This window comes from Candoia aspera, chromosome 8, assembly GCF_035149785.1.
Source record: "Candoia aspera isolate rCanAsp1 chromosome 8, rCanAsp1.hap2, whole genome shotgun sequence".
In the NCBI taxonomy this organism is placed as follows: Eukaryota; Metazoa; Chordata; class Lepidosauria; order Squamata; family Boidae; genus Candoia; species Candoia aspera.
The window spans coordinates 36,034,555-36,055,663 of record NC_086160.1 but is presented as its reverse complement, the minus strand read 5'-3'; the positions used below and the strand labels follow the sequence as shown (position 1 = coordinate 36,055,663).

Below are 21,109 nucleotides of genomic sequence, written 5' to 3'. Positions count from 1 at the left end.
TGCAGCAGTCTCCTGTGGGTGCTGCTGCATGATTATATTGTGAAGGAAAATTTATCTAATTATCTTAAATTTTTTATTAGTGGTGGCCCTATTATGTCTTCTGGCAATGAACTTTATAATATCCTTTTGAACTGTATACAGTACAGTACAATGACAAGAACAGTATTTCAAAAAAGCTAATTAAGAATTTGTGTAGTATATGACATGCATTTAATACTTTTCTTTCAAAACAAAGCATTCAAATTAGATATAACCTTAAAAAATTGCCTTTTTAGTTATTTCTCTAACATAATCTGTGTTTGAGTGTGTAACTATTTTAATGCATTTTGATACAGGTTTGGTGCAAATATACAGTCTATTAATTTTACAACCACTGAATTCAGATTGACAGAAGAGTATTCTCACAGGGTAAGTTATGTCTTGTGTTAAAATGATACATATACTCAAAAAAGGAACTTACTAATATATCTATATTAAATACACACTCTAGCAACTTACTGTTCCCAGAATGTGTGGTTTATATACAGGAAAGGCACTCAACTATTCAGTTATTATTTGCTGTGAAATATAGAATTAATTCTCAATTGACACACAATATCTATTTATTTTTAAAAAGAGAAGAACTTTCATTGTGTCTGTTGCAGGTCTTTCATTTTAATAGAAAGATCAAATAATGGAGGATTGGTCACAGAAAGATAACCCTGCTATTAAAGAGCATATATTAGAAGGGTGAGGTCTAGTCAGAATACAGACTCTAATCAATAATGGGATTAAAAAATTGGAACAAAAGATAAGTTTTGGTAGAGAGTCTGATGTAGTACTGGCTTCCTGCCAGGTAACCAGTGGCACAAAGTAGGAAGAAGAAGTTGGTGGAAACACCTTTGTACTTTTAAGTACAGGTAGTCCTCGAGTTACAACCATTCATTCAGCGACCAAAGTTAGGGTTGGACCAAAGGCACTGAACAAAGGGAGTTAGGACCGGTACTCGAAGTTCCAGCTGTTCAGCACGCCCGCAGTCACATGAACAAAATTCAGGTGCCTGGCAACCAGCTTGCACTTACAACCAGTTGCAGCATTTCATTGTCACGTGACCGCCATTTGCGACCTTCCCTGCTGGCTTCCCCGAAACAAAGTCAATGGGAAGCCGGCAAGGAAGGTCACAAGTCACTGAGGTAAGTCTCTCCTCCCAGCCTTTCTTCACTCGCACACACCATGCCCTCCTTTCCCCCTTGGCTTGCACACACCCCACTCCTCCTTTCCCTGGCCTCCCTGCACATGCACCCTGCACCCTCTTTCTACATCTTCCCTGAAATCACATGCACCCCACACCCTTATTCCCTGGCCTTTCTAAGCTCATGCCACACCAAGCACCCCTCTCCCAACTTGTGCGTGGCCTATGCTAGGCCTCCCAGGGCCTCCCCCACCCTCCTGCAGCATCCCCATGCTCCTTACCTGGGACTCTCTCCACTTGCTGCTTAACAATCCACATGTCTTGGGATATGATGACAATCAGGACTTCCTGGATTGCCATTGCTAAGTGATGTGGTCATGTGGTGTAGCGCTTTATGACCGCATCATTTAGCTACAGCAATCCTGGTCCCAATTGCAGTTGTAACTCAAGAACTACTTGTATGATAGAAGATTATCTCCAGTGCCAGTATTGAAGAAAGATTAACTTGCTAATCAAATCAGTTTTTATATATTAGGGCTACCGTATCTTAGGTGCAAAAATCCAGACTACTGCTAGATGATTGCAAAAAGATACAGAAAACTAGTTCATTTTTGCCATCTAATGGTTGTATGGATTTTTACATCTCAAATATGGTGGTCCTGTTATATATAGAAACGGAAGTCACTTTTTATATTCTTTGTCCCAGGCAGCCAGAAGTTTTAGAATGACTTGAGAATGATATACAGTATCTCTAAAGAAAAATAACAGGCTTTAGATAGACTGCATAATTTTTACCTGACTATGTAGGATGGATTCTGTGGTAAGTTGGTTCCAAATTAGTTAATTTTCTTCCAAATGTAACCAGTCATGCTTAATTTGTTCATTGATTTCACCTAAATTAATATGGATCTAGTCTGTAGATTTTGGTACAGATGTTCTCTGGTTCTGATTTTTCAGATTGAGGTTGCTGCCCTGTGTGCCACCTAAGCTTTTGTTTATGTAGTATGTAGTAGGTAAAAGGAAGATCCCTTAATAACATTAAATTTATTTATCTATTATATCAATTTATATAGGCGTCCTTTTCATAATTATACCTCTGGGTGGCAAATTTGTTTCTTGATTTGTTGCTGTTTTGAGCTAAAGGTAACACACTGAGAACGTCTTCAACTTAAAAACATCCATTTTGCATGTATAATTTGAAAAAGAACAATTTCTTTACAAACAAAAGAAGGGCATCAGAATATTTTGTTGATTTTATTAACTTCTATTTTAAAATGCACTTTACTAATCAGTGCTAAGTGATGCCATAATATACAAATGTAAATAATGTGTTCATATTTTTATTTTACTTGGGGGTGAACCACAGGAAGGCCATGATTATTTCAAGTCTAGTTCTGAGATGCTTCATTTGAAATTGCAACCTTTAGAAATGAAGAGAGTTGGTGTTGTCTTTACACCTCTTGACTACAGAAGGGTAACTTCCCTTATATTGGTCAGGTAGGTCTACTTTTGACTTTCTTCAAAGAGAGTGAAGATAAAACATTTTATTGCAGAATTTTTAAAATGCTTTAGCTTCACATCTGAAATATGAACTATACATGTAAACTCTATAGTTTATACAGTTCACATGCATGATGTATATATGTCCTTGAGTATTGTTTTATGTTTTAAATGCCTTCAAGACTCAGTTTGGTGGCATACAAATATAATGCTCTTAGCTTTCCATTATTGAAAATGCCTGTTTTGTCCATCATCAAAGTCACTGTCAATTCAGGGTATTCCTATTCATGAGGTGTTTGCCTTTCTGGCAATAGGATAAGTTAATTCATTTTATATCACGTTGAACAACAAGAATTATCACTGTATGTCTCCAATTTTTGTTTTGAGAGCTGCCCATATTGTGTGCTGTTGAGTGATTTGTGAAGGTGCTAGCTTTTTCTTTCTTAATTTTAATTACAATTGCCTTGATTTATTGCAGGAATAATTTGACAGTTCTGGATATGGTTTATGTTGAAGGCATTGGAGCAAGAGAATTATTGAAAGTAGGGGGAAGGTTACCAGGGGCAGGAGGTTCTCTTCGATTTAAGGTGCCAGAGTCAACTCTTATGGACTGCAGACGACGTGAGTGAGAAACTTGTCTGTTGGTAAGGGATTGAATGGGATTAATTTCAAGCGTACAGATATGTATAGTTAGAAGAAAGGTGTGTAGAGACTTGGGTTCATAACATGCATCTGTGTTTATTCATGTATTTCTCATTCCTGTTGTGATTATCTACAATAATAAACATGTGCCATAAATGCCTAGTTAATATATAATACAGTATAGATATTTTTTGCATTAATATAGGGAAAATGTTGCATCTGAAGGGACATTGCATATCATTTCTATTCCCACCTAACCGTCTTGTCTTGCATATAAATGAACATATCATAGCACCATTATGGGAAGATTTTATTAGCATTCCAGTACATTGAGGTAGGTTGACTACTATAAAAATAACAATATATCAATTTTATGATTTTCAGAATTGAAAGATGGCAAGCATATTCTGTCTATCACAAAGAACTTTAAAGTTGAAAATATTGGTCATCTTCCTATAACTATAACATCTATGAAAATTAATGGGTACAGTTGCCAAGGATATGGGTTCGAAGTACTTGACTGCAGAGAGTTCTTTTTGGCACCAAATTCTTCACGTGAGATTAGCATTGTGTAAGCATTTGTGCTTTTATTGATAAACTTACTGTTTTTTACAGTTGTGTTTAAATCTCAGTACTGGGTAGAACATTCATTCCCTGAAATGTTTTCATAGAAAATATTTTAACAAGATTTTACGTCTGTAACTGTTTTACCATATTCTGTAACCTACTTTATTTCAGATGTTAATTTGGGATTAATCTTTTAATAAGTCATTAGTTGCCTTGCTGGCTGCTAAAAAAAAATTATTTATGGTCATTTTTGGACACAGTTACCTATAACAATAATGCTGAAAAATTTATGGTTTGTTTTGCTACCTAAATCACTCTCTGGAAACAAGTCCTTTTTTTTTATTTTTCAACAACAAACTACAACATAAATCACGTCATACTGTATATTCATAAACTCCAGTTCTAATCTTTATCTTTCTTACGTCTGAAGCCAAACATTAGGCTTATTCCTATTTTCTCCATTTTACTGAAACTCTCAATAAGAAAAAGATAAAGAGATAAGACTGGCTATAAACAAAACAGTTCCACAGGCTAGTTTAGATTTGTTGGTGCTTTAGCCTTCTCTCTGCAATCTTCTGGCAGAGGTATTTCTTGTTAACACTATTCTTCCCTGAACTGGTCTGCATTTCACAGTTGCTGATAGTAGATTACAGGTATGTTTAAAGAGACTGCAACAAATATATTAGAGTAAGATTATGCATCATAGCACTTTCTTATTCTGTGTAGGATACTGATCTACACCCTTTCACCATATTTAGATAAAGGCATTGCAGTATGAATGTAAAAACTGTTTATCTTTCTGCTAAAAATGGAACATATTTCTAGGAAAATCCTGTCATCCAGGCATTTACTACTTTCTTGCATTAGGTTCTTTGGAACATGTCTACATGGCTGCTTTGGTACCACTCCTGCTCTTGAAAACCCTCCAGAGCAGTTACTCTGGTTGGGCCACCATGTGGATATATGGTTTCAGAAGGTCTCCTCCCTGAGCAGAAGCAGGTTATTCACAGTTTAAGGTGTATGTGTGCATGTGTGTGTGTATGAGAGAGAGAGAGATATTTCAGAAGCATCAAGGAGTGCCTTCATGAAGATATGTTTTCACAAAAAATAATATTGATATCCTTACCCAAACTGAACCTAATACCTACAAAGGTCTATGAAAGGTTGTCTCACTATAATAAAAGGAGAAATTGTATGAATTATAGGGAGGTAGAAGTAGGGATTAATGACCTTGATCCATAAGAAAAAAAATAAGGGTTTCCATGGAACCTGAACTTCAAAGTATAGGTAGTTCTCAAGTTATGATGGCAGTTGTGACTGGAATTTCCATTGCTAAGTGATGTGGTTGTAAAGCTCAATGTTTCATGACCATATTGTTTAGCAGTGGCAATTCCAGCACTCCCCATTGCTATCATTAAGTGAATCCCACCAGTTGTTAGCCAAGGACTCACCCCGATCCAAGCCACTCCCAGCTTAGTCACTCCCAGCCCCAAGATTTGGTTCTTCCAAGGTAAGGGACTGCTGCCCCTTCAACTCCCCACTACCACCTATCCCCCCCATCTCTGCCCTTTTGGCTGCCCTGCACCCTGCCTTGAGGGGAGGCAAGCAGCCGCAGAACTGGGTGGCTCGGGCTGCAAGAAGCAGCTGCCTCACGAAGGACCGGGGTGGGCATGCCTCGTCAGCAGGAGCAAGAAGATGGCAAAGGTAAGCTGGGGGCGGAGTGCAGGAGGCAAAAAGGACAGAGATGGGGTGATAGGCGGGGGATTGAAGTACCTCTGTGGTTGTAAGTGTGGGCAGGCTGCCAAGCACCTGAATTTTGATCATGTGACCATGGGGACATTGCAATGGCTGTAATGTCAGGGACTGGGCATAAGTACCATTCGTTCAGCACTGCTGTAACTTCAAAAGGTCACAGAACGAATGGTCGCAACTCGAGAACTACCTGTAGTGTTCTTATTCTCAGCAAGAGCAACCATGGGTAAGGACCATTTAAAAAGCCAGTAGCTTCATTGTCTTGGTTTCTTTTTCTGGTGCAGGTTTACTCCAGATTTTACATCATCTTGGATTATTCGTGAGTTGACTCTGGTTACTGCTGCAGGCATTGAGTTTCACTTTACGCTCAATGTGACTCTTCCTCATCATCTTTTGCCCATGTGTGCAGATGTGGTACCAGGACCCAGTTGGGAAGAGTCATTCTGGAGGCTCACAGTACTCTTTGTCAGGTAAAGCTTTAGATTCTCAGGGTGCTTTCAGCGTGGTCCTGAGAATAAATAAATTCTGTAACAGTACTGGAATAATTGTCAAATAATTTTAGCAGTTGTGGATTTTTTTAAAAATAAAATGCCACTGAGCTTTTCCTCTTGTAGCTTTTAAAATTTTCATTATAAAACTTTTAAAACTATTAATATTGATGAATATAAAGCTCTTACAATTACTTATACAGATAGTTGGTCTGAAAGCAATTGCTTGGTATGCAGTCAGGCTTCAAAGAACATATAAAAACAGGAACAGGATCACCTTAGCTGTTAAACAGAAACTAATATATGTGAACACACTGCTAGTCTGAAACCCAACTTATTCTGGTGGGGAAGAATCATACGTCCCACAAATCATCTTCAGTGGGCTTTTGCGACATACTAGGCTTAGTGAATTCTGGAATCTATCAGGATCATGAATGGCTTTAAAATAGTGTTGATAGAATGCATCCCATACAGTTTTATGTATTGAACCCCTTCCCAAACAAAGTTTAGGGTGTGGCAACTTGTGTAACAATAGTCACCCTTTGACTATACTTCTTGGTGCCTTCAATTTTATTTTATTAAATTGAAATTAAATGGACTTAATTTTTGCACATTTCAAGTTATTGTTTCTGTACATCTTTTTGTCACTTGCAGTTTGTCTTTATTTGGTGTGATCTTAATAGCTTTCCAGCAAGCACAGTACATTCTAACAGAATTCATGAAGTCAAGACAGCGGTCAAACCACAGTTCTGCACTGCAAAACAACAATTCTGTGGACATCATCAGTTCTGAAACTTACAAGTAATACATTTTACCTTTCTATATAAAATTCCTGGAAATCTTATTTAAAAATTAGATATCAGTGGTGGTTAGTATTTCTTAACATGTTAGTGGGATGACCGCTCTTTCATACTTAGATGATAAGTTAGTGTTTTAAAAAGTTATGGGCATACATAATCTTGATTGCACATTGGAGTTCCTCCTCAGTGGAGGAAGAGAAATGAATATTCTGGTTATGACATGTATTTAGGGAACTAGGAACTATAAAACTGAAGGACATAAAAATGCAGAAATCCTTTTTGAAGTATCAGCTTGGTTCCAAGGTTTCAAGCTTGGTTTCAGGTTTACAACTTTTTTACTGCTTTGTTTTTGACAAACGTCTATTAACCATGTAACCTTTTATAGTAAGTCTTATAATTTTATTTTAAAATCAGGAGTAGCTGCAAAGCGTTTACTGAGACTTACAGTTCTTCTGATAAAGGAAAAGGAAAAGGCTCCCTTTTGGTGGGGACTGCAACCAGCCGTAGCCAGAATGCTGCCAAGAGGAGTCCAGCAACATACAGTCATTCTCAGAAGAAACATAAGTGTTCTGTATACTATGGTAAACAAAAATCAAGCACAACAACGAGCACCACCATTCTGACAACAGATGATAAACAGAACCAGTCAGTTGAAAATCCTATTTCAGCACCAAAGGAAGACATTTGTACTGTTAATGAAAACTGGCTGAGCCTAAAATATGCAAATAGCGTAAACATGAATATGCAAAAAAACTTGACACACCCAGGGAACTTTGTAGATAAAGAAGAAAGTGCATTAAAAAGTGCAACACTTATGAAAAACATTTCTTCAGAGTGCAGTTTGAAGGAAGGTCTTCAAACAAATATGTTTCCTAAGGAAACGAATCTTAAGTCTTCAGAAAATTTAGCTGAGCTCAAAGAACCTGAGTTATGTCCTTCAAAGTCATCAAAGAAATTGCCTGAAAGTCGCTTTCCAAGATCTCCGCCTCAACAACAACCAGAATTTCAAGAGAGTTCTAGGAAAAATAATGGTAATTTTTTTTTAATTGGAAATATGTCATTTTGAATAAACTCAGCGGAGAAATATGCAGGCCAGAAAATAGGTTTTTGTAACTCCTAAAATTTTGAAATTAATGCTAGGATTATGGCAACAACATTCAAAAGGTGGACGATGTTTTTTTCTACCATAACACTATCACGCAAACCTAAGCATTTTTAATGCTTTTTAAGGAGTGACAGTAAAATGGATTTTCAGCATTTAACAGTTATAGAAGATACATGATTATAACAAAAAGACTGCAGTTTTATGCATATTTACTGGGATTAAGATGAATTGTAAGGAGATGCCTTCATAAAAAGTTTTAGGTGATTGAAATGCAGGTACAGTTTTCTTTATATTGCTTTCCAGGAGGAAAAAAAAAGATTTTGCTGATGTTACTGAAAGTCAGTTTTATTTATCTGGTCAGAACCAGTGTGTTGGACCCAGAGATTCTCCTAATGTGTCTGATGAAAGAGTTATTTTCAGTTAAGAAAGAAATTGAGAATTTTTGAATCCAAACATGCAAAAAAGCTTCTATTGCTAACGTTTACAATACATTTCAAATGATACACAGTATGTGTCTTATCCCCTAATTTTTCATGGTATAATAGTGGTTATTACAAATGGTGTAAAAGTACATGTCTTTTTATTTCTTAAGGGAATAGTCAGCAAGTGTCTCTCAGGAATGAAACAGAAAACAGTGAGACATTGCAAAAGCAGGCTAACACACAACCTTCCACAGAGAAGATAGTGAATAAAGGGCTTAAAGATGAATTGCTGTATTCTGGAAAGCGGGAATTGATTGCTGCTGAGGTTTGTATTTTACATCTCCTGTTAATACTTAAAAATAACTTCTGAGCTACAGTGTTCAGTGCTGCTGCAATTAAAAAAAACTATGATAGATGGGAAGTAGGGTTATATATGAACCAATTTGAGGGAAATTTTGTAGAAGCTAATAAAAGCACAGTGAATTGTGGCTGTTGGTTAAAATGCGGTGAACTTTATACAGTAACATTTCCTTCCCCATGCAGTGTGTGTGTGTGAAAGCATGTGGGATTACTAGCAATATGAATATAAACCATTGTTAAAAATTATAAGTATTTTCAATTGGTTGAAGTGGGTTAATAAGGTCCATTTTTACAAATTAGAAAGTTTAAATGATTTAAGTAAAAAATACAACATTTTTTCCAAGGCTCTGAATGGTCTCTTAGATCTGAGTACATGCTGTATGCCCTATGTGAGGTTGCTTATAGATTAGTGATATTAACACCAAAATAAAAATGTGCTTAATTTGGATGAAATTTTTACTTTAATTTTCTCTTTGATTAGCATTGGCTAGCTTTTTTTTGCAACTAAGTAAGCTAAAGCTGGAATAACTTTTCAGGAAACTTTAAACCTCACCAGAACAGCAATATCAATGAATAGAAGAAAAGTCAAAGGGAGAATTTATAGTGAGTCTGCTTGTAGCCATGCTGTTCTGTTTTTAAGTCAGTCAAAACTGTATTACTTATTCTTCCTCCCATTTCAACCCTGTTTGAATTTCTAACTCAGAAAAGAATAAAGATATCAGAGAAGGAAGAGAAAAAAGATCGATGCTAATACATTCAGAATCATAAAACTGTAGTCTTTCAAGTAGTTGCATCAGTTATATTGTATGTGGTTCTAACACATGTATATTTTAAGAATTGGTTGTGTCTTTCAGCAGGAAGAAGTTCACCGAAAAAGTGGGTCTCAAGAGAAGAAAGAGGGACAGTTGCCCAATATAAGCTGGAATAGACATAGGACAAATAGAAAGAATAAAAAGAAGCATGTTAACATATCTTCACGGTATGCATCACTGCCTTTACATATTCACATTTTTAAATTAGAAGATCACCATTGTTTCTACCACTTAAATTTTATTGGGTATGTTCAAAGAATGCTTCCATTGTAGCAATCCTTGAGTGTATTTTTTCTTCTGAATGTTCATGTCTGCGAAAGAAAGGACCATTTTTTCTAGTTCCTTCCTCTTCTTTCTTCACCATTTCCTCTGCTGTTTCAAAGGTTTCCCAATATTTTGGAATAGTTTTATGAGAGCTAAAAAGGACTCTGAGGGAAGAGAAAATGAAGAAACTAATTTTTTTCATAGGATTCTTTGGCTGGATCAGAACCCTTTGCCAAATTGGAGTAGTTCTGTTCATGAAAGGGACACTCTGGTTCCACCCATTATTTTATAATTGCTGTTCATTTAATTCATTAACTTGTTAATATGTATTCTTTCCTTCCTCCTAGGAGTTTCAGTTCAAGTTTAACACATACCAAGCATCTAATGATCTAAATACAGACTGTATTTAATACCAAGTATTTAATTACTGTACCAGTATTTAATTACTATATGTAATACCAAGCATCTAATGATCTAAATACAGACTGTGTACATATTCATTCACTGACCAAAAGGTGGAAAGAGAAAATAAGGCTTTTTTTTCTTGTTTGTGGGACATTTTTACAGGGTTCCTGAGCAGACTGAGCTGAAGCATGTGTGCAGTGAAAGACATGAACTTAGAACTAGTTTTAATATAAGAAATTGGTGTGCTCAAAGCAACGGGGAAACTTGTAAAGGAGATGATAAATCTATACACAGAGAAGCAGGTAGGTAGTAAAATGTAAATGGGATGCAAATAATAGGAAACAGTTCCAGTTTCTCATTTTAAATCCTTTTTTGTGATTAGGGTCCTCAAATCAAATAATCCAATAAACACTTTGATTTACTAAATACTGATTTTACGCTATAACGAGGAGAACATCTTAGGCTTTACATTCTCCTGTTGATTAGGAGAATAGGACCCAGTGACAAAAGTAGTCTACTGATCCTGATTATACATACAGTGTAATTGTGATGATTTGCAAACTTCAGGGATAGAGGTAGTTTAGGAATGATATTGTACTTATTCTGCCATTTATTAAAGTTGTTTAATTTTTCTATCTAACAAAAGATGGAATAGAAGAGAAAGTCTGATGTCTTGGTAATCACATGCTTGCTTATTGGCAAGAATGCAATGATATGTGTGTTAAAGTTTGGTTTTGTTAACTGCTTCCTCAAGAAGGTTTCTACCAGTGGCCCAAGAAGAAGTGCTTGGAAAGGTTTTGTTCAGATTCAAGTTCAGACTGTGGAAGTTCTTCTGGAAGTGTACGTGCCAGTCGGGGCAGTTGGGGAAGCTGGAGCAGCACCAGCAGTTCTGATGGAGATAAGAAGATTCCTAGCAGACACTTCCTTCCTTCAAGTATGTGGGTTCTCTACATGTATTCTGTGTTTTTTCTGCTTTTGGAAAATGTCACTGTATGCTTACTGCATGTTATGTTCTTACATGATGTTAAACACTGAAGATCCAAAATTTTTTTCATAATAATTGCTACTAATTACAGAATATTTCTCAGTAAATAATCTTAATTGAGTAATAAAAAATCTGAATCAATCCTATTAAAGGGTTAAATTAGGCATACCTTGAGGGGAGAAAATCCAGACTAAGTTTATTTTAAAGGGATTCTGATTAAACTAATCAGAATCCCTTTAAAACAGTCAACAAATATTTGACTAAGGACTAACATATCCTTAGTCAAATATTTGTACATAATTATTAAACAAACTAAATCTTTAAACATAAAGACCATATGGGGTATTTGTTTCTGGCATTTTTAAGTTTAAGAGCTCTAATTACAGTTAGTCCTCACTTACAACCACTCATTCAGTGACTCTTTGAACTTACGATGGCTTTGAACGAGGACACTTATGACCAGTCCTTGTAGTTATGGCTGTTGCAGCGTCCACTTGGTCATGTGATCATGATTTGGGTGCTTGGCAACTGGCTCACAATTATGACATTTGCACCATCCCGGAGTCACATGATAATCATTTGCGACCTTCACTGCCAGCTTCTGACAAGCAAAGTCAATGGGGAAGTCAGCAGGAGGTAGCAAATGGTGATCACATGAAATTGCGCTTAACAATTCTGCCAGATTTGCTAAATGACAGCAGTTGGAACTGCCACAACTGCTGTTGTGATTCGGGACGGTCATGTGACATCACACTTTACGACTGTGTCACTTAGCAACAGAGTGGCCAGTCCCAATCACTGTTATTAAGCAAAGACTACCTGTATAAACAATTGAGTCTTTTCATTAAGAATTCCTATTCGTTTTTCTTGTTAGCCTTTATTCAATTTATTGGGATTGCTATTTTGAATGCATTTTAATAGTCTCATTAGTTGTTAATAGCATAGTTTAATTGGACAATGGGCAAAGCCATTGTGCTTTAATATGTATTGTTTGTGAAGGTAAGGAGACAAATCCTAAGACAATTCTTACTGGCATTGTCTTAGATGCTAGTTCATGATGGGTGTGTTGTATCTGTTCCTCAGTCTTTTTCTTTTCTGTGACTTTTTGGAATCTCTACAAAAAAGAAAGAAAATCTCTATAGAAAGTTACTAAAAAGTCCTGTTAGGGACTGCCCTGTTAAATCCATATAGTCCCAAAGTTAGTGTACTGTATATATGTTATTCCAGGCCCTGATTCTTAGTTTTGCTTTGTGCAGGGGAAAATATTTCATGTAATGATTTTTCACCTGATACTCCCATCACTTTAAATCTCTCCCACAACATCTGCAACACCAGGTAAAGGCTTTTAATAGTTCTTCTTTTCTATAGATCAATCACAGGCCAACTGTTTCAAATATAGCTAACAAATAAATGAAAAGCAAATGTTCTAATTTTAATTTTATTTATACATTTGGTAGTGCCTTTTTTAGTGTTTATTTCATGTAAAATAAGAAATATGCCCCTTTTTTTGTTCTAACAATATTAATATTTTTTCAAATCCTGCTCAGCTCCTGGTAACTTCATGATCATGTCCATGGTTTTGGGAGCAATATGGAATGGTTTGCCATAGCCTATAGGATACTTTTTCTCAGCGTACCTATGGTCCTAGATTTTCTTAGTAATATTAACCAAGTCTGACTACTTTATATTTTGAGATCAGCCAGGAACAGCTAAATACTACCTGTGCAAATATTTTGATAAATAACCTGTTTAGCCATTTCTCTATTTGATTACATTGTGCATAGATTGGATACCATGCCTGGAGTATACACAGATGTCCATTTATGAAAACAATAATAGCAATATTCTTTGCAATGGAAAAGTTGTGATGATCATTAAAAATATAATTTTTGGTCTAGTGGTTAAGGCAGTGGGCTAGAAACCAGGAGACTGTGAGTTCTAGTCCCGCCTTAGGCATGAAAGCTGGCTGGGTGACCTTGAACCAGTCTCTCTCTCTCAGCCCAGCCCACCTCACAGGGTGGTTGTTGTGGGGGAAAGAGGAGGAGGAAGGAGTGTTAGGTATGTTCGCTGCCTTTATATATTTATAAAAATAATAAAGGCGGGTTAGAAAATAAATATAAATAAATAAATATAAAAATATTTATCTTTATTTTTAGTAGAGAAGTGAATAGTGTCACGCAGTACCCAGAGAATTTGTGCCCCAGCTTCGCTGACATAACTACAGATCAAGACAAAAATGAAGGTAGGTTGGTTGGTTGGTTGGTTTATTTATTGCATTTGTCCACCAGCCATCTCAACAGTGACTCTGGACAGTTAAAACAAAGATCTGATACTGTAACTAATATCTTACCAATTTCATGTACATTTCCACGAACATGAAATTGGTAAGATAATTCTTGTTAGTTGTAATGATAAGGTAGGTAATCCAAACTGTTTTGCATTATTCATTTTCTTTCTGATATACCCAATTTTATATGGCTAATGATTAACCCATCTTTAATTCTGTTTCACTGAGATTTATGTAACTCAAATGAAACTAGGTAGCTTATTTAGGATGAAACATTGCTTAAAATTGACTAACTTTACAGGAATACATTAGATATTAAAATTCCCTTGTATTCCTTTTCCCTTTATTGAAATATAAAGTCTTCTCAAGGTTTTGTTACGGTTAATTGTTCTTTTTTACATTTCTCATTTACCGAAATGTCAATCTTTTCTCGTGGAAGAAACTTGTAATGAATTGTGTCAAGGCTAAATAGTAACTTTGATTCAGAAAACTGAAGCTTCATTGAGTATAAACATCTGTATCTCCTTATTCCACTTTATCAGAAGTGGATGAAATTTACAGGCAGTATCCATTTAAAACAAGATAAAGCCTGCCATATTGTAGGCAAATAAATAAATGGAAAGGTTGTACCTAAGCAACTTTTAAAAATGTAGTTTTTAAGGTGGCAAGTTACTAAAGTTGTTTATACTTGTGATGAAGGGGAAGTCACTTCTTTATATATTTCTTTTCTTTTTCTTTTCTATGTTCTTATTTTTTTTCTGTCTATTTTTTCCTCTTTTTTCTTTGCTGCACCTATTTTTTTCTTTTTCTTTTCTTTTTTTTAGTTTGTATTAGTTTGTATTGTTATACTGTAAATTGTAATCCTTTTTTTACTATATTACTATAGTAATAATTACTATAAAAATAAAATGTGGTTTTTTCCAAAAAAAAAAGAAAAAGGAACTGCTGATGAGTGTATTGCTGACAAATCTAAAAGAAGTCTGACGAGAAATTTTGTCAGAACTAAAATCAGTTCCTCATTTCTAAGTTAGTCGAGCATACTAAGTTTCACTTGAATAGATTGAGATATTTTTCTGCATGTATTGTTTTCATAGCTAATGAGGTTTACTTAGCTTTTTATGGGCAGATATTATGAAAACGACATATAGCAACATTTCAGAAGACAGGTGTAAAATTATGCCAAATACAAATAAATGAACAAGCAAATTAAGCCCTTTTTGCTTGTTTTGTGGTCTTATTAATTGTCATCTAAGTCATAGAATGGGAATGCTGAATTGGAACATACGGTAGTTAAAGCAGAAAGACTTGGTCATCCAGCATTTGCAGAAAAAAATAAACAGTTACACCTTCTAGTCCCCACAAACTCTATATTTTAACATTTCTGCTTCTAGAAGGTAGATTAGAAAAGATTGGAAAAGTCCTGTGAACATAGTAATTCAGCATCTTCCTCTGAAATCTATTAGTCTCAGACCGACTCTGTACCACTGGGTGCAGCTGGGCAGGGGAGGGGGTGTTGGGGCACGAGCACACACTACAGAGATCCCTGGGATCTCATACTCTGTAGCTGTGGTCCTTGGGTTTAAATGCAGCAGGAAAAACTTGCAACCTTCCTTGCTGGCTTCCCCATTGACTTTGCTTGTGGGAAGCTGGCAAGGAAGGTTGCAAATGGAAATCGTGTGACTGTGGGATGCTGCAACCGCTGTAAGTGTGAGCTGATTGCCAAGTGCCCAGATCATGAGCACGTTACCACAGGGATGCTGCGACATCTGGAACTTCAAGAACCAGTCATAAGTACCACTCGTGCAGCACTGTTGCAACTTCGAGCAGTCACTGAAAGAGTGGTCCTTAACTGAGGACTATCTGTACTTAAGAAGACTGTTGTCAGATATCTCCTGAATTTACAGAGTTTGATACTGGCTGAATACAGTGTATAGTCCTTACTTTCATCATAAATTCAGATGATGGATGATCTTCAGCCTACTGTCCTTCAAATATATTGTACTTGGAACTTTTATATTAAAATTGTATAAGCCTCAGCCAACTAAATGGCTGCTATATTGTAAAACACAATTATTTGTTTGGATCTTTCACCTGGGCAGAGACACAATGTTGTGGAAAACAAAATTGCATAGTGTTGTAAAGCTAGTGTTTATTAATGTATAGATAGCATATTAATATATAATAATGTGCTACACATTTTATTTGCCTTTCTAGGCCTCTATCCAGCAGGAGATCTGTGGTCACCCCAGCCTATCTGCCTGACAAATAGTATGAATTACCATCTTGAGAACAATATACCATGCATGATCCAGGAAAACCCTTCATTACATAATGGGCAGGTTTTTTTATTTCTTATTTGTTATATATTTTTACTAGTCTCCACAGTCTGAGATTGTGTTGGAGCCAGGGGCTGAGAGTTGTAGCTTAGTTTAATTTATTTATTATTGATTACCCATTAGGCCATATCAAAGTACAGAATATAAAACACAGAACGTTAATAAGACCATATATAAAAATAGAAAAAAAGAAAAAAAAAGAATAAAAATGCAAATCATATTTCTGTATCACCCCTACAGTTTACCCCAATCAGACTCACATATGCATATCTCAACTGAACTGTTTTGATCAAATGAAGGGCTGTATTATATGTAATGTTTGAATTCTGAACGTACATGAAATACGTTGTTTTAATATAAGGATCTCGATAGGTTGCTTGTCTAATATGCAGTCCTAGATACTGATCTCTTTCTTGTACAATTGACATTCAAATAAAAGGGGTGTTACGTCTTCTATCTCCGGAGCTCTGCAAATACAAGTACATTCATTATAAAGGACTTAGTTAAAACTTCCATATTTAACCATTGTGTCCAGCTGCTTGAATCTTGCTCCAGTAAATACTGCCCCAAGATGTTCAGGCATTTCTGTGTTTAAATACTTAGCAGTTTGAAAGGTATGTTTATAGTGGCTCATCTATTTCAGTGTGCCAACCTTACTAAGGATGGCTATATACTTCTGTGCTTCTGTATCCAAGATTCTTGGATTCTTGCACAAAGATTGTGCAGCAATCTTGCACAAATCTAGCTTGTTCTCCAGTTGTACAAGAGACAGGGAGACCACAGCTCCTAATATACAGTAATTTGTCAGTTGTACAATCCAAGAACTAATTGAGATTTTTGTCTGTTTTAACAGACATAATTTTGGGAGTCTGTCAGTTTCCATAGCATTAATTTTGCCCAATAATTGTATGTCCTGATTTTAGACAAAGAACAAATTGTATAAATTCCCAATTCAGCACTAACTGCAGCAGCTGAAGTCCTTTTATCCACACCAATATACTTCTCAGATGCTGTGATTGTGTTTGTTCTGATACATGTTTTAAGCCCCAGACTTCCGTTCCATATAAGAGCATAGGCGTAACCTTGGCCTTGTATACTTTGATAATTGCAGCTAAGGAACCTGGATAGCTGTGGGTTTTTTTTAATCTGAGCAGTAAATTCACTCATGCCCTTGCTCTAAGTGAGCTCCTTTGATGAGGAGGAAGCCAAGATCTAGTCTCAGAGAAAATTACCCCTAGGTAAGGAAAGGTGTTAAGTTGCTCTGTTGAGTCACCATCTAATTGCCATCCATGGCTATGATGATGTTTTCCAAAGGCCACAATTTTTGACTTTGATTTATTAATAATCAGAGAGTTATTATAACAGTAGGAACCAAGTCTTTTTAACAGCCTATGCAACACTACTTGCGAATGTGATAATAATATTACAATATGTATTTAGTGCCTTAGACATGTGTACTTCAGAACCGTTCGTTAGTCCTGGTAAGTCATTAACCTATAAATTGAATAACAATGGTGCAAGTATTGTTGTCTTATCCCTTTGAAGTATTGATCCTACTTGTCATGGCTCCATTGACACCAAATAGTACTCTCAGACAAGTGCTTGTATAAATATGTGATATGTGGTAAATCAATGCCAAAAGTTTGGGTTGTATTTTGAGGGCAGTCAGTTTCCTCCATAATATTTCTGTTTGCTGTGTCAAATGCTGCACTAAGGTCTATAAAGGCAGCAAACAGTTGTTTCCTCTTACTGACATATTGTATAATTAGGTGGGTTAAGACAAAGCAGTTGTCAATAGTGGATTGACTCTGTCTAAAGCCTGCTTGTTCTTCTGCAAGAATACACTTTTCATCTACCCAGCTTTTGACTCTGCTCAAGAGGAACCTAGCATATATTATAGCCACAATGTCTATTAGACTAATGGGCCTGTAGTTGCTAGGGTCCTTTTTATTCCCTTTGTTATATATGGGAACTACTATGGCCATCTTCCACCCAACTGGGATATGGCAGGTATTATTTATATGTGTGAATAAACCTGCCAATAAAGGGCCTCACCAGTTGGGGTATTTTTTGAATAGTTCAGCAGGTAGAAAGTCCTCCCCAGGGGCTTTATTGCTCTTCAAGTCTTTTATGATAGATTGGATCCTGTTTTCTGATACTGGTGGCCAAAGAGGTGAGATAAATATGTGATATGTGATAAATCACTACTTAGAAACTGTTTCTCCTCATCTGGAGGATGTCAGATTAGAAGGGACTGTTTTACGAGAAAAATGTTTTTGTTGTGACTTTTGAAGTATTTGTACAGAGCCAAGATGTGGGTTTTGATTCAGTGTTTCTGAAATTCTTCTCCCCCCACTCCCCTTTTTTTAAAATCTTGAAATAGTTTTGTTGATTGGAATGCATCCTGTAATGGCCAACTTACCAACATGTACTGTCCGGTAGAAGTGAATGACTATGGTAAGTCTTCCACAGAACCGTTAGTATTTTATATGGAAATTGGTGAACTTAATAGGCATTCAGAATTCCATTGAACAGCTTTGGTTGTTATCCTAGCTTTTGTATATGCCTTTCAGACTCCTGCCCAGATTTCAGCTTCAATATCTGTGAAATGGATATTGTTCTTCACTCACCCAACCGATATTATTGTTTAGTATGGACTGTCTTCTCCTCTCCTATAAAAATGAACAACAAAAACAGGATATAAAAATGAAATCTACTTTGAGTCCAGATTGATTTGTGATGGACTATGCAGATATGTCATATGGTAGCAATGGGAAGTGGTTTGCCACTGCATTATTTTGGAAATTTTAAAGTTTCCCAAACAGCCCTAGGGCTCCCATTCAAATACTAACCTGGGCTGACCCCTCTTGGTTTATGGACATTGGCCAGAGTTTGTTAGCTGCTGCTGTTGGCATAAAAACAGGATCTAGGATTTAAATAATAATTCTGATAAATAATGTAAATAAGTGAGCATTTTATATGTTTATTCATATAATATGTAGAATCATACTTTGACACAAAGTTGACTAATACTGAAACTCTTCTGTCTCTTAAAATAAAGAAAATATGAATTACCATAATGGCTTCCCATGCACAGATGAAATTCAAAATTCAGGCTTCATTGATCACAGCTGTCAGTCTACATGGAACACCCCACCTAATCACCCTCCAACGTGGGAGCCCACAAATTATGTCAACCCAACAGTGAGTATTACAAGTGGACTCTTTCATGCATTCTATTACTACAGTCCAAATATAATCCCTTGGGGTTGTTGTTTATATATTCTTGGATTTAAAAAAAAAGAGTGAGATCTTTAACATACACATTTCAAAATTTAACCTAAGTAGTTTCAATTTCAGTTTTGATTGTAATTTTGATACTTGTAATAATACATTTTCTGAGTTCAGTACATTTCATAGTTCTATACATATTTAAATACATATTTTTATTACACATGTGATGGAACAAGTAATGGAAAATGGAAAAATGCTGGATATTTTTTTCTGGGTATAAAAATAGATTATTTTTTTACAAATGTCAGCTGTAACTGAAATTCTTATTGATCATGGCAACATAAAATTTGTTAAAATATGTAAAATAGCATAAGAAATGGAAAAGTAGTCTCTTCAGCAACTCTTCTGCAACTACATACAGTTTCACAGATAACTCGATTCATGGATTTGTAAAGCATTACTTGTGCTCTGTGTACAATTTTCAGAATCCAGTTCTTTTATTATGGAAATATTTGCTATATTAAGGAAAACTGTTGTCTTCCAGTCTTAAAAACCGTTGTGCTGAACCTTAAGTTTTGAAAGAAAGCGAACTATCTACTTTGAGAATGCTCTGTTTTTGAGCACACCTGCACCCAGACGCACAAAGAGAACCTGTTATTTTGTCAATCACAGCTTTCCTCATTTTGATAGAAATATGGTGGCTAAGTTTTGAAAGGCCTATCAGAAGATCTTAATCATTTCCTTAATGGAGCAGAACTTTGGACTGTTATTTACTAGGGCTTTTTAACTTTAGGGGGCAGGGGAAGACTCTGCTGGTGAGACAAATCTCAACATGTCTAAGTTCAGTACAACAGAAACGTAGCTTTTTGTGTTCCGTGCTAGTACAGGCTCAGTCCAGGCAACTGAAAGCTCAGGCTTGTTTCTCTGTCCTTTGGAGGGCAAAGGAATGTGGGAGGTTAAGGAGGCAGACCATTATTCTAAATGTTTAAGGGTTTCTACGTTGAATCCTAATGCTAATTTGCAATTAATTGACACCCAGTGTGGCACAGTGATAAGAGGTAGGAGTGGGATTTGGGAAACCCAGGTTGAAGTTCACTTTTAGCCAGGGAACATGCTTGGAGAATGTGGGGCTGCGAGACACGCACACGTGATTATGGCTGGCCCTTCAGCAAAATGTGCGTTTTTAAAATATTTATTTCCATTTTAATTTTATTCCATTTTAGCTTGTTTGCTTCAGTTTCCCAACCAATACTTAAATTCTTTGTCCCTTCTTTGTATATGGTTTTTGTACTCCCAGGGATATTTTTTCTTGTCTTTCAGCCCTACCTCTCAAGCACCAGGAGTTTGTCACCCATGTCTGGACTCTTCGGTTCCATCTGGGCCCCTCAGAATGACGTCTATGACAATTGCTGTCCAGTCAGCGCTGCCACTCAGCATTCAGCTCAGGTGGAAAGCCAAACCGTTATATGTAAGCAGGAATGCTACCCGAGATTTAACCCATTCCGTGCCTATATGAACTTAGATATATGGACTTCGGCAGCTAACCGGAATGCCAGTTTCCCTCTTCCTAGGGACTCGGGTTATTGTGGAAATGTGTGAAAAAGGAATGTTATTTTTAAAATGTGAACTAAAAATGCTTTTTCTTTTGATTACTAGAATAAGCTGGTTGTTGAACTAGAATTCAATGTTGGTGGTTATTTTGGCACTTTTGTATGGAAAATAAATTTTTTTTTTTTACCAAGGCATCTGGAGTTTCTCTTTTCTATTATTAAAGTAGCTTAAATAATAAGACAAACAGTGGTGTTGAAGAAACCTGAATCAGTGGCATCATAATATTGACCCTACGGCGGCGGTCACTTTCCATTTGGGGAAAAAAGAGGAGTCCTTTTAAGTTTTGCCTTGTTTGTTTCAGAAGGAAACTACTTGTAACCAGTATTTTCTGACTTCTTTAGCTTTTATTTAGTATATTTTTATTTAGC

The 21,109-nt window shown here is 36.1% G+C and overlaps 1 protein-coding gene across 7 annotated transcripts in view; it reads left to right on the top strand.

Annotated features, from left to right (window-relative positions):
* The window catches only part of TMEM131L (transmembrane 131 like), a 62,111-nt gene extending 41,244 nt beyond the window's left edge, over positions 1-20,867 (top strand). For 4 of the 7 annotated variants that reach the window (XM_063310533.1, XM_063310532.1, XM_063310529.1 and 1 more), the window contains 14 exons: positions 336-408; positions 2,538-2,668; positions 3,150-3,292; positions 3,698-3,884; positions 5,917-6,102; positions 6,775-6,921; positions 7,335-7,951; positions 8,618-8,772; positions 9,662-9,786; positions 10,451-10,590; positions 11,043-11,222; positions 12,530-12,608; positions 13,430-13,515; positions 15,775-18,353. In XM_063310533.1, coding sequence (XP_063166603.1) covers positions 336-408; positions 2,538-2,668; positions 3,150-3,292; positions 3,698-3,884; positions 5,917-6,102; positions 6,775-6,921; positions 7,335-7,951; positions 8,618-8,772; positions 9,662-9,786; positions 10,451-10,590; positions 11,043-11,222; positions 12,530-12,608; positions 13,430-13,515; positions 15,775-15,950 — 2,425 coding nt within the window. In that variant the 3' untranslated portion in view covers positions 15,951-18,353. Of the gene's footprint in view, positions 1-335; positions 409-2,537; positions 2,669-3,149; positions 3,293-3,697; positions 3,885-5,916; positions 6,103-6,774; positions 6,922-7,334; positions 7,952-8,617; positions 8,773-9,661; positions 9,787-10,450; positions 10,591-11,042; positions 11,223-12,529; positions 12,609-13,429; positions 13,516-15,774; positions 18,358-18,709; positions 18,721-18,957; positions 19,101-20,450 lie in introns of those variants that run through there. The other 3 variants (XM_063310535.1, XM_063310531.1, XM_063310530.1) reach the window with 3 other exon arrangements.
* Positions 20,868-21,109: the final 242 nt, after the last annotated feature.